The sequence below is a fragment of the Balaenoptera ricei genome, chromosome 21 (genome assembly GCF_028023285.1).
Source record: "Balaenoptera ricei isolate mBalRic1 chromosome 21, mBalRic1.hap2, whole genome shotgun sequence".
Taxonomy (NCBI): domain Eukaryota; kingdom Metazoa; phylum Chordata; class Mammalia; order Artiodactyla; family Balaenopteridae; genus Balaenoptera; species Balaenoptera ricei.
In genome coordinates this window covers 19,472,502-19,485,698 of record NC_082659.1, presented here as the reverse complement: position 1 = coordinate 19,485,698, position 13,197 = coordinate 19,472,502, and the positions used below count along the sequence as shown (strand labels likewise).

The following is a 13,197-nucleotide window of genomic DNA, read 5'->3' as shown; positions in this document are numbered from 1 at the left end:
TAGGAACTTTACATGTTACCTCCTTCAGTGTATACAGTACCCTTATATGAAGTAGTCACTATTATCCCCTAATCACAAGTGGAAACTGTGACTCAGAGAGGTTAAGCAGCTTGATTAAGTAGAGCAGCAAGAGAACCTAGATCTCTCTGTGTAGCCTTGATTTACAGTCACCGTGATACAGCATGTTGACTTACCTTCATCTTGTCGTGGTACATTAAATCTGTGGCTTCCGGATTCAGCTTCCTGAAGTGACTTACAATCACGTCTCCTTTCTGTTCAAAAGTCCTCTGTGACTTTCTTATTCCTATAAAATTAAAATTAGGCATAGTTATTTCTGCGTTTTATCCAAGACCCCTCTAAAGGTAGGGACCGCCTGCATTTCTAGCCTCATCTTTAACTACTTTCTTCCCAGTAGCCCATATCCAGTCCGTGCTGTCTTTACCATAGTGCTCCCCACCTGCCCTTTCAGGAGCGTTTCCTCTTTTTTCTCTTGTCTGTTGACATTTTACTTTAGGTTTTATCTAGTTTTGATGCTATCTTCCAAGAGGCCTTGTTTGCTTCTCCATCCTTCCTCTTACTTTTATAGTGCTTTGTTTGCTGCTACTTACGCCACTTAATTTTTTGCTTGTTTTGTATTTTAGGTAATGTTTAGTTATTTAAACTAGATTATAAACTTCTTGAAGGCAGAAACTATGACTTTCTCATTTCTCTGGTATCTAGTACAGGGCCAGGCGCACCTTAAGCCTAGATAAGTAAAGAGTAAGGATGGAAATGAGTTCTGACCCCACGTCTATAGTCAGTAATCCAGCTGCTTCCTGGCCAACTAGAGTAGAAGGGTTTCACATCAGCGGGTTTGCTGAATACCCAGAAATGCCTGTGGCTGGAGAAAGCAGTTGCTGAGAGGATGAAGAAATTACTTTTGAACCTCTCAGCTATTGTTTTGCCAGTTATGTTCTGGAATGGCTGCATAGACCCCCAGGGTACTTGTTAAAATGCAGATTCCAGAAAATGGCATCCAGAAATGTACCTTGTAGCAAGAGTCCCAAGTTATTTACTTATTTGTTCATCTTAGATTTTTTAAATAGAAACATTACATAAATTTAAGAAAGTGCACAGATCATAAGTGTGTGGCTTAATTTTCATGAAGAGAACACACCTACATAATCAGCCCCAGATCAAGAAACATAGTGTAGCCTGCATTCCAGAAGCTGCTCCACACTCCCCTGATTCACTAGTTAATCCACCTCAAACCACCCGTCAAGGGTTTCCTGCGTTTTATGTACAGAAGTTTCAGAACTTCTGCCTCAGTCCAGGCCTGCTCCTGGTCATGCAGATGTAACAAGCATTATTCCCCAAGGTACTTCCTCCTTTTTCTTCTCCCTCCCTTTGTTTTCTTGTCATCTTCCCTCCCTACCAGCTTTCTCCTTCATAATAAAAATTCATAAAAGTTTTCTTCTGAAGAATTCTTGTAAGTTTCTCCTCGGTGTTGAACTCCTTAAGCCCTAAGATTATATTTTGGGAGTCTCCCCCTTCTATTGTAGGGTTCCAGAATTAGTCCACTAGGCATAGAATATTCTGCTTTTTTTTTTTTTTCTCAAACATTATTTGGAAGATTGAAAGGATAAAAATCTCAAAGCATTTTGCCATTGATAATTTATTTTTTCTAAACCAAAAGGTTATCTTATAAAACACCTTACTACATTTTAAAGAAAAGAAAGGTACATATATTTTTTAATTGCTTTAAGCATTAATTAAGGACTCAATATATATGGAATTCATATATACAAACTACATAAAATAGATAAGCAACAAGGATTTACTGTATAGCACAAGGAATTATACCCAATATCTTTTAATAACCTATAATGGAGTATAATCTGCAAAAACCCTGAATCATTATGCTGTATACCTGAAACTAACACAGTATTATAAGTCAACTATACTTCACTAAAAGAAGGACTCAATTTTAGAGTTTGTGATAATTTAACATTATCTTTAGATAAGTACACTATTGTACGGTGCAGGCCTGGTTTACTAAGCAAATTAAATCTGTAAACAGTTTTGACTGAGTTTTGTTTAGATTGTTCAAGAAAATATCTTTAAGTGGACAACAGTACCTTGGTTGTTTATATCCATAAAGATGCTGCTAATTGCCAATATATTTTATCTTTTACTGAGTAGGTTTTCTGCTTTCGAAATTTTACTTGACAGTTAGAGTTATTCTATTTGAGAATTTGTTTTTAAATTTATACCTTCCTTCTCCCCCCAGTTTGATACAGTCAGGTTTTCACTGTATTTTTAGGAACTGAAAGGAAACCATAAATAAGAAACTAACTTTATGAATACATGTTGTTGTGATTTGTTAAAGAAAACATTGCAATAGCCACCAGATGATATATTAATTCCAATTAAGTAGTATAAATTAGAACTGTGCAGCCCTTGATTTTTTTTAATATTTTCAAGAGGAAAAAAATCCCATTAAGTTGATTTGCAGCACTTATGTAAATGATGTTACATTTTTATTTCTTAGAATTGAATATTCTTTGTGTCATTGATTTTCTTTTTGGAAAATATTTTTTACAATATTGAAGACAACCACGTAGTAACTTCATTGAAAAATAAGATTAGAGGGTCTTAAAAGACTTCAAACGTTATCTAATTCATTCTTCTGTCTTCAGACATGATGAAATCTTTTTTTTTTTTTTTTTCAGTCCCTTTGTTCAGAACACCTATGCTGTCGATTCTTTTAGCACACTGGCCTCCTATGATCATTTTTTTTCTCTTTAAATTCTACAACCTACCTATTCATTCCACTTAAACTGCCCATTTGGGAACTATTTACTTGAAACCTCATCAAAACTTGTAACATTTCCCAAAACCAAGCTCTCAAACTTGAAATTAGTATCATTGAATTCGGTTTCTTCTATTCTCTTAGGTTGTCTGTGCCCATGAACTCACTTCATTTCTGGTCACTCCCAGCGTCCTTCTGTCTGGCTCCTGTACACCCATCACTCCCCTCAAAATCACACCAAGTTCACCAGGGCTTTCCATGTTGTTAAATCACATGGACATTTTCCAGTCATTTTTAAAATCTGATTTGTCCACAGCATTTGCAAGCAATTCTTACTTTTCTAGAATATTATAAACTACTTGATGACAAGAGTAAAAATTTTGCCTTTCTTTAAAAGAACATGTTGTTCCCCAAATAATCCACAAATATTTTTGTAAATGTTGTAAAAGATTCAAATAATACAGAACTATGTAAAAGAAAATATGTAAGCTTCCTTTTTCAATACTCCTCTCTCAACTTGTAAAATTTGTTCCACAGTTAACAGTGGTTTACAATTTTGTGCAGATCTTTCCAGTTGCTTTTCTAAGCTTTTCCACACATGTCTACTTGTAAAAAAAAAAAAAAAAAAATATATATATATATATATATATATATATATATATATATATATATATATATAATTTGTGTTTGTAAAAAGTCATTTCAAATTTCTCCCAGCAGTGCTGGCTGTTTTTGAAAAAAAGTACTTCCCGATTATAGAAAAACTCATGGAAGAATTTTATTACAGATACGATGGAAAGACTCTCATTTGTTTCTGCTTATTTTTTCCAGATAATATTCCTTTGAAAATATACCTCTTTAGAATTGACAGAAAAGTGCAAAAGTCTTAAATCTATAAGATGAGTTTTGACTGGCCTTAAATATCCAAATACAAAATTTGTGAGTGCCTTTTTCCCCCTATTGTGTATTTCTGATTACGAACAAATCTGAAGAATTTCTTATGAATTAGCCAGTTTTAAAAAAAGAGAGAGAAAGCACAGTTAAAAGAAGCTTTAGTCTTTATATAATGTATATATTTATGGTGTCACAAACTCTCAATATGTGAAGGTAAGTTCACATTTTGATATTTGCAAGCTCTCATGTAAGATTTTTTAAATCTATAAAGAAAAAGCCAATGTTTTTAAAATGGAATTATATATTAAAAAACCAATTTATATGTAAAAAATTCATTAAGTACACACAAATACTCCCTTGTAATACTAATACACAAGTATATTTGTAATACATTAATTACTAATGATGGAATATACTTTTGAAATCTCTGGAGAAATATGATTTTTTAATTATATGCTTATAGTACATACTGATAACCACCAAATATCAATACTTACTTGTTAAAAATTTTATTGGCAAAAAAATGCTTATTAAAAATAAAATCATTATTTAATGAGCTCAGTCTCAATCTGAAAAGAGTAAACTCTGATTTTATTAATTTTAAATAACATTCATGCTTCATAGCTGTTTAAAGCATCAAGCATCACTTTTTCTCTAAGATTTATATATAAAATTTCCTGAGTTTAACTGTTCTTTATGCTATTTTGAGGAATTTAACTTCATATGTTAGCTTCATCTAAGATGTTAAAAAATATGGAGTTATTAATAGATGCTCTAGATTTTTAAAAAATTCCTGAATTACACTACATATACAGAGTTCTACAATCATTTTACATTTCGCTTTAGGGTTTAAATATGTTTTGTATTTAAATTGCTTTAAAATATGTAGAAGCAAGTATTTGAAGCCTGTTCTCTTTCTGAGAAGTAATATTCTGTATTCTATAAATGATATATGCTTTTTCCTGATACAGTGTTATTCATGTGAGTTTTAAGTCCAGAATCCTAACATTCTAAATCCATATGTGATTAAGATACAGATTAAATGTTATAGACAGTATTATAGTTTAAGAGCATTAACTGTTTATTAATTAATTATTAAATTTTATTAAAAGAGGTAGAATTTGAGTTGGCATTAAATCAAGCTGAATTTTGGTTACCCAGTAAGAATAAAGATCATTCCTTGATATGGGTCAGGGAAAAAAAATGGAACAGCCTTAAGAACCCATAGAGAGGTGGAAACGAGGATAGGATGTTTGGGGGGGCCATAATTTTTTTTCTTCATTGAGTTGTAATCTTTTTTAATAGAAATAGTGTGAGAATAAATGGACTTAATGTGGCATCCCAATCATGTCTACCTCCATACCCTTTCCCAGTAAGATTAAACTCCTTCCCATCCTCTGTTAATTTCCTTGTCACAGTCTACCTGATTAAAATCCTCTCCCAGTGTTCCTAATTTATCTCAACATAATCTCCATCGAAATACCCTGTTTACAGTTAACCATCTTTGGAGTCTTTTCCTTCCATTTCACCCTACAGTAATTTCACCTTTTATATTTCTCTAGAACTCACTGAACACATAGCTAAACTGATAGCCAAAATTATAGTCCTTACTAAATACCATGTAATTTAGTAGCTAATTTTTTTAACTTCTGATCTGTTCAATCCTATAGCAGTCCTCAGTAAGAAAGATTCTATTATTATCCCCATTTACAAAGGAGGCAACTCAAGCCCAGACTCAAATCTTGGTCTACTAATTCTAGAGTGTTTTAAGTACACTGCCCTCATTTTATTTTGTCTATATGGTTAGAGATCTCTTTATGCAAATGTTACTATGTTTCCTTTTGAGCAAAAAAACCACATTTTATATTTACTTGTTTTCTCATTTTATGGAATACAGTATCTCTCTTAAGTACTGAGTAGATAGTTTCTGGCTTGATTTATTAATTGATTGATTCAAAAGTGTTTGACTTAATTGCCAAGGGCTTTGGCCTCTAAGCAATTTTAAATTTTCAAAGGTTTGTGGGCAGTAGACTGATGAAAGTGGTGATTTTCGAAGATTTAGCTAGAAGTGAGAGATTGGAGTGTAAAGATTAGAGCATCTGTAATCCAAGCATGATATAATAAACATTCAGACACAATCAGTTGTGTCAAGGTAACAGAAAAATGGCAAACGTAGAATAGGAAGTGTTCACTGGCTCTATGATTGATGCAGACATAAATGCTAAAGTTGAAACTTGGTCGTTAGAAGAATGGTTGCATTATTGACAGGAACATAGAAGTCTAGCAAGTCTGGCAAAGGTAAATTATTTTGTGCGGAGAACACTGATATTTGTTTGAAAAAATTTTGGTTTTCGAGTGTTAGGACATTCAAGTGGGATATTCAAGTAGATATATCCAATTAGTAGTTACTCCATAAAATGTGACACTATAGACCTGTGTGAGAAGGAGTCTTTCATACAAAAGAGCTGTTGAATTTAAAAGTATGAATCATCCAAAGGAGAAAATGTGAAAAGAGAATAGAATGTCATGGACAAATAACGTAACTTTTCTATATTTCAATTATAGAGTCCTTACTAATTAAAGTACATGTTACCATTTTTAATGACCTCTTTATTTTAATAAACCCATGAATACCTAGATTTTGTTTTAAATTCATGTATTCCCAATTGAATGTGAATGTTCTATATATTAGTATAAATACTGTAATATATATATTTACTATGAATTTGAACTTTGAAATAACTAAATTTTTACTACACATTCTATCTGTTATAAAGTTTTGATCTCCTTTTGCGTAAGAACACACAGCAAACAAGAAATGCTGTTGTTCTTCCTTCAAAATATATCCAGGGTCAGATCACTTATTACCATCTACCATCAACCTGCTTTAAACTACCAGCATCTGCTGTCTGGATTACTGTAGTAACCTCCATCTCATCTCTTTGCTTTTATCCTTACTCCATTTTAGTCTATTCTCAGCACAGCTCACATTACTCTTCTGCTCAGAACTTACCTATTAAGGCTTCCCATGTGACTCAGAGTAAAATCTAAGGCCTCACCAATACACTGACCTCTCTGTTCCCTGAACACATTTCTACCTTAAGGCCTTCGCGCCGGCCATGATTTCCCTCTGCCTGGTGTGTGCGTCCCTCAAAATCAGTATGGCTAATACTGTTCTCTGTATACAATTAATTTTATATTATCTATATATACATATATGTATTATGTACTTATTTATGTTGTTTTTTTGTCTTTCTCTGGCTCTCTCCCCCAACACACACATGTGTGCACAAACACTAGACTATAAACCCCGTGAGGCCAGGGATATTTGCTCTGTTCACTCTTATCTCAAGTGCCTAGAAATGTACCTATCACATATTAGACATTCAATAAATACCAGTTGAATAAATAAATATAACAACAATAGCCAACACTTAGTGAAGGCTTACTTCATGTCATACTTTTCTAAAGCTTTAAATTACTACAACATCCTTGCTTTACTGATACGGAAACGGAACCACAGGTCGGTTACGTAACACACCCCATCCCACACCGCTAGCAGCCTGGTTTCTAGCCAGAGTTCCCAGCCATCAGCGTGGTACTTCTGTTGAAGATGACTGCTGTGTTTGGTGCTATAAAGTTTTTATGGAAGAACCAGAAGTTGTATATTAGCCTCTACGTGCAAAATACTTCTCATATACCTGGATTCACGTTGCTAGTATACTGATTAAGTATACAGATGAATGCCGTTAATTTGAAGCCTTCAAATATTAAGCTTAAAGAAATAGAATCACACCAAGAATTTGATGTCTCATTTGGCAGATTAGCAGGCTCAACCAATAGCACCCATCATTAGTTAAAGCCAGTCTCAAGGCCTGCAGAGCCGTGGTACTGTCAACAGTGTTATATGGATCTAATGTCTGAATCCTTATCAGCGTCATTTTCATTTTTTAGACAGGTTTCATTTATCATACCATTGTGCTATATTTCACATCAAATGTCAAGATAAAGTCTCTGATGTCAAAGATATAGAGGCAGTGATTTTCCAGACTTGCTCATCAGAATGCAGTGATCCTGGACATTCGGAGACAATGGATGACACTGGACTTTTAAAGCAGTTGGCATTAGGTGAACTTTAGAGAGAGTATCATTCTTAAGACACTATAAGAGAAGTTTCAAGGACTACAGCTATCTGAAGAACTGGACTAGAAAAACTGTCACAGCAGGTAGTCCAGCATGATGTAATGGGACCCAGACTGAGCAGTGTTTTACTCATGTTGCAATCAGTGAGGCAGTGACAGGAAAAAATAGCAACTACAAACAGTGATCAAAGGATGATCTCATAGATATGCTAAAAGATTCATTATTAAGGAATAATTGCCTAGCCACCCAGCGTACTTTCTTCCATGTGAAGATGCTTCCATATATAGGATTATCAAAGATTATCATGTGAGCACTGAGAGTGAAGATGTGAATGTCCATTTTCACAGATAAGCCAAAAAAGAGGAAAAATATAAGAGACTATACTTCAAAAGACAGTGGTCCTTATTTTTTGTTTAAATGCATTTTATAGATTTTTCTTGATAATAGCATCTTTTTATCACCTAGTAGCCCCATAAGTAACAAAAAATGATCTGTACCAGGGAAATGAATTAAAGAGAGGTTAAATGGCTTTCCTGGGGGAAAACATTTAATTTATTTGCAAAGCTAGAATAGGGCAAAAGAGAAACTCTGTTCCTAATGCATTTCTTACACCAATCACAGATGCAAAATATTCAGTGATATGAAATGAGTGATTTTATTTTTAACACAAAATCATGTAAATTTTAAGCCATATTAGTTGTTTTGTTGTTGTTGTTCTTGCATTTTAGATTACGTTTACAATAATGACATGAGAATAGTAATGTTCCTTGATGGTTGATTTTTTTCCCAAGTATAAAAAGGAGAAAAGCCCACATATTTTTATTAAATTCTACTTTTCATATATATCTGATATGACAGAGTTACCAAAACTTCTGCATTGTAGATTTACATATTCAGTTCATCTCACATCAAAAGCTGTTCTGTTGGATTTTAAAATGAAGAATATAATATAACCTTTCATTTTGAACTTACTACTTTAGTTACCAAAAAAATTCTATGAAAGTAATTATACTGTGCATTTCAAGTTTTCTTTCATTAATGAATAAAAGAAAATCTATAATAAGTCTAGAAATGTGTTCTCAGGAAAATATTAATTACTAAAATTACTTAGAAGCTGAGTCATAGGCCCTTTTAAGTTTTTGCCGTACACTTGGAAGAAACTTAGTCTTACTGTGTTGTCACATGTTTTACCTCTCAACATTTTGAAAGCACAGTGAATATGAGAAGCTCTCTCATCAGTCATATTATCAGTTTTGTTCAAAAAGTAAAAGGTGCTTCTCCAAACATAGTTTACCCCAGGAGCTGTCTTACTAGTGTCTGGGGCTTAGGGTTGTTTTATAGTATCTGCAGAGTCTTCCAGCCCTGCACTCTGTGTTCTCATTGGCTGACCTTCTAGGGAGGGCCAATTATAATGAACTATTTCAGCATATTCTGCTGAGGATTTCCTTAGTATTGATTGGAGCTTTTTGTTTTTGGTGTTCTGTTTTGTTACTTTTTCTCCCCCTCCCCTCCCCCCTTTACAGTATGTGAACTACCAGTCTTATTGGCACTGTAATTCAGGTAAAGCTCATAAGGACAGCCACTGTACTAGCAGGGCTGACAACTTTTTGTAGAGAAGGGTTTTATTAAGACCAATCATACCCTTCCTAGCCTGGGGAAATCAAACACAGTGGCATTCTTTGCCACCTGGATATAGATAATACCTATTTATATCTCTTCTTTTAGGTAAATCCAGGAGGACTTGGCCTAGCTATTGTATGATCTATATCACATCTGCCATTTGGTGTAGCAGCCTAGCAAGAACTAGTGCTACCTCAGAGAAGTTTATGTAGTTTGATGAATAAAAAGAGGACCCCTAAGGAAAGGGCTAGGAATATGTAACTGTCAAGAAATAGAGAAATCTTTTATTAGGATGTCAGAGTGCTAAGTACCTCGGGATTTCCACTCGTTTTCTGCACCAGCAGGTGACCCGGATACTCCCATTTGCCAACAGAAGCCCACCTGCCTGCCCGTCTGCCTACCTGCCTGCTCTCACACTTTGCTTTTACTATAAGACTCAAGTAATTGGTTCCACCTTAAGCAAGATTGTAGTATCATACAGTGGGAAGATCATAGAATGCCTTTAAGTACTTCTATTAAATTTAACACTAAATAAGATAGTATATCTTAATAGTTCAAAAGAATCTCTTCCTGGATGTTAGTATTCTCAGAAGGAAACTGAGAAGGAAATAATAAAGATGATTTCATTTTAGTTCTGGGTACCTGGGCATACCAAGGAGACTGAGACCTAGGGGGTCATTACTGCACTCCTACTAACTAATATATCTTAAAATAGCATCTTCTTTATTTAGAGTTAAATGGTTTAAAAAAAAAAAAAGGATTGATTCTATCATATATAAAAAACGGATCCCTCATTGTCTATAGGCTTTGATCAGGAAAGCAGTGGCTCTTCTACTGGCAAATCTTAAATAGCCAAGATTAACTTTTTTTCTTTCTTTCTTTTATTTTTTTTAAGATCAATTTTAGGTTTACAACAAAGTTGAGAGGAAGGTACTGAGATTGCTCATATATCCCCTGACCTCACACATTTATAGTCTCTCCCATTATCAATATCACTCACCAAAATGGTTTTGTTTTTTTTTTGTTTTTTTTTTTTTTACCAAGGACAAACCTACACTGACACATCATAATCACCTAAAGTGTATAGTTTACCTTAGAGTTCACTCTTGGTGGTGTACATTCTATGGGTGGAAACTTGGTGGTGTACATTCCATGGGTGGAAACTTAGATTACTGATTTCAGATCTTTCTTCTTTTCTAATATATGCATTCAATGCTATGAATATCCCCCAAGCACTGTTTTCATTACATTCCACAATTTTGATAAGTTGTTTTTCATTTTCATTTAGTCGAAATATTTTAAAATGTCTCTTGAGATTTCTTCTTTAACCCATTTGTTGTTTAGAAGTGTTTTTTTTTTTGTGGGAGGGATGAGAATTAATTACTTAACCTTAAAGACGTAAGTTTATTTAAGAGCAATGAGGCAACTCTTTTGACTTCTTGGAAGTGTTGCCAAAGAAAATACAAGGTTTTCATCCTACATTCTGATTTTATGTTGATAATAAATCATCATGTTTTCTTTTTTTTTGCTATTGTAGTACTTCTGTTGCAAAGAATGAGAGTCATATGCTAGACGAGTGAGAGATTATCACTTAAATATTTTCTTAAATTTCAAGTGTCTGCTCTTCTTGTGCTGGGAGATAGTAAATAAGGGACTGAAAAAAGCTGAAAGGATTCACACAGGTAATTTTTCATAATGTATGCAAGAAGGGGGAAAGAAAATGAGCAAATAAAATTTCATAACTAATTTGAGTCAAACTGCATGAAAAGACTGGACAGAAAGAATTCATGTAGATGGTAAATTATAATCACAACAGCGTTTCCTTTAGCTGTTGACAAGCTCTTGGTTCATTCTGCAATCATGTACTTTAAAAATGAAAGAAGGGACCAAAAGTGCTTTTGTGGATTTGACCTTGAACTGAAACTGTCATTTGGGTAACACCAGGCACTATCAAACCTTAGTTTTCATTTGCCATTTTCTTGGTGTCATAAATGCTTCTTTTTTAAATAAGTTACATTTTTTTCAGTGATCACAATTCAAAATTACATCTCTCTGGAATTGGTGTGAGCACTTTTTTTTTCTTGTAAGGAACTTATGCCAAGCATAAGCATACCTACTTTGTTACAGTTATTAGAATTAAATGAGATATTGCATGTAGAGCTTGTGTTAAACACAAAATGAGTGCTTGATAAATGGTAGTTGTTATTAGTACTTGGTATGGTTGTATTTGTTATTATCTATGCTGTTACAGTTATTAGAATAATAAAACCTTCATTTCTTAGTTCTGAAGATCTTAGTTTCTAATCAGATGAAGTAATGTCAAGCACATGGCTTATAGTATTTGTATTTGTTTTGCTACACTATTGTCATTCATTGGTAAATATTTAATAGAATAAAAAGAAAACACACATAATAGGATTCCTCAGAAGCTATAATATGAATAAACCAGAAATGGCTATTTTTTAGTCAGTTTGCTTGAAGCTGTGATTTAAAAATATATCCGAACACACCTTTGGATGAGGCAGCTGCACTACAAATGACTGAGAAATTAGAGATGGAAACAAAGACAGTTTAGATCAGAGTATCAACAGCAGCCTTTGCGCGGAAATACCAAGACAGAATTGATGACAATATACACAAGACTATATATGCTTCCACAAGATCGTAGGAATCATCTAATCCAGTTCCTAGTTTTATAGATGAGGGGATATTGAATATCTGAGAGATTTGGTGACATGCCCAGGGTTGAGGACAAGATGGAACAACTTTCTGTCTCCTAGTTAAATACTCTTTCCATTAAAGCAGAAATACTGTGGGAATCAGCAAAATATCCTGGATGGAGATTTTTGTCAAATTTCTATAACTGACTGGTATCAACTAATAGAGTTCTAACTAGGTATAGGACACTGTACATTTCTCATTGGGGTTATGAAATTCTCTAATAAAATGAATGCATTGATAAAGCTATCTCCTTATTTTTAAAACTTTGATAATGTGGAAAAGAGTCATATAACTTTTGATAGGTCACTTTCTACTTACTTTGAAGGATGGAGAGTCATTAAACTTAGTTGCTCTAATTTGTACCTTATGCTTATATTAAGTACATTTTACAGTAACTCTGGAAGAATCATTACATTGTGCGTATGTATTTGTGGTAAAACCTTTTAACAAATTATATTAAGTTTACTTCTGATGTTAGGTTGCTTTCTACAGTTTACAGTTACATCAGCCACCAACATTTTCATCTGTTATTTCTAGTTAACTAATCATTATTTTATTCAAAAATAACTAATAATTATTTTATTCCAAAACTATAAATAAGGGCTTAATTCATAGATTCATCCATTGTTTATCTTCAAGGCATAAAACTATACAATACAAAGAAAAAAACTACCCAGCATCTGCTTTTGCCCGGATTGTAATTTGCGCTTCTCTGTCTTGTTTTATAGAGCTACATCCATGGGAGCAGCCAGGCTCAATTCGTGGCAGAGTCACACATTATTCTGCTACTAAGTATCCTTTAAAACACAGATGGACTGAAAAGGACAAAGCAAAGCTGCATGCTATCAAATTGATTTTTTTCTAATATCAAGACTTTCAAGACATTAAATTTTAAACTTTACCATTTGACTAATTTTCTAATTCCTATGCTGATTATTTTTTCTTGCATTGTAATTTTTTAAATTCTGAATCATTAATAGACTGTAATTTTTTTTTTTTTTTAACTGACTACTGAATTTTGAAGAATA

The 13,197-nt window shown here is 33.4% G+C and overlaps 1 protein-coding gene across 5 annotated transcripts in view; it reads left to right on the top strand.

The window, feature by feature from the left end:
• TUSC3 (tumor suppressor candidate 3) overlaps positions 1–13,197 on the top strand; it is a 192,922-nt gene that overhangs the window by 151,617 nt on the left and 28,108 nt on the right. For 2 of the 5 annotated variants that reach the window (XM_059909466.1, XM_059909465.1), the window contains exon 7: positions 12,898–12,961. The exons of the other annotated variants lie outside the window; for them this stretch is intronic. In XM_059909466.1, the coding sequence (XP_059765449.1) occupies positions 12,898–12,961 (64 nt within the window). The remainder of the gene's footprint in view (positions 1–12,897; positions 12,962–13,197) is intronic. 5 annotated transcript variants of the gene reach the window in all.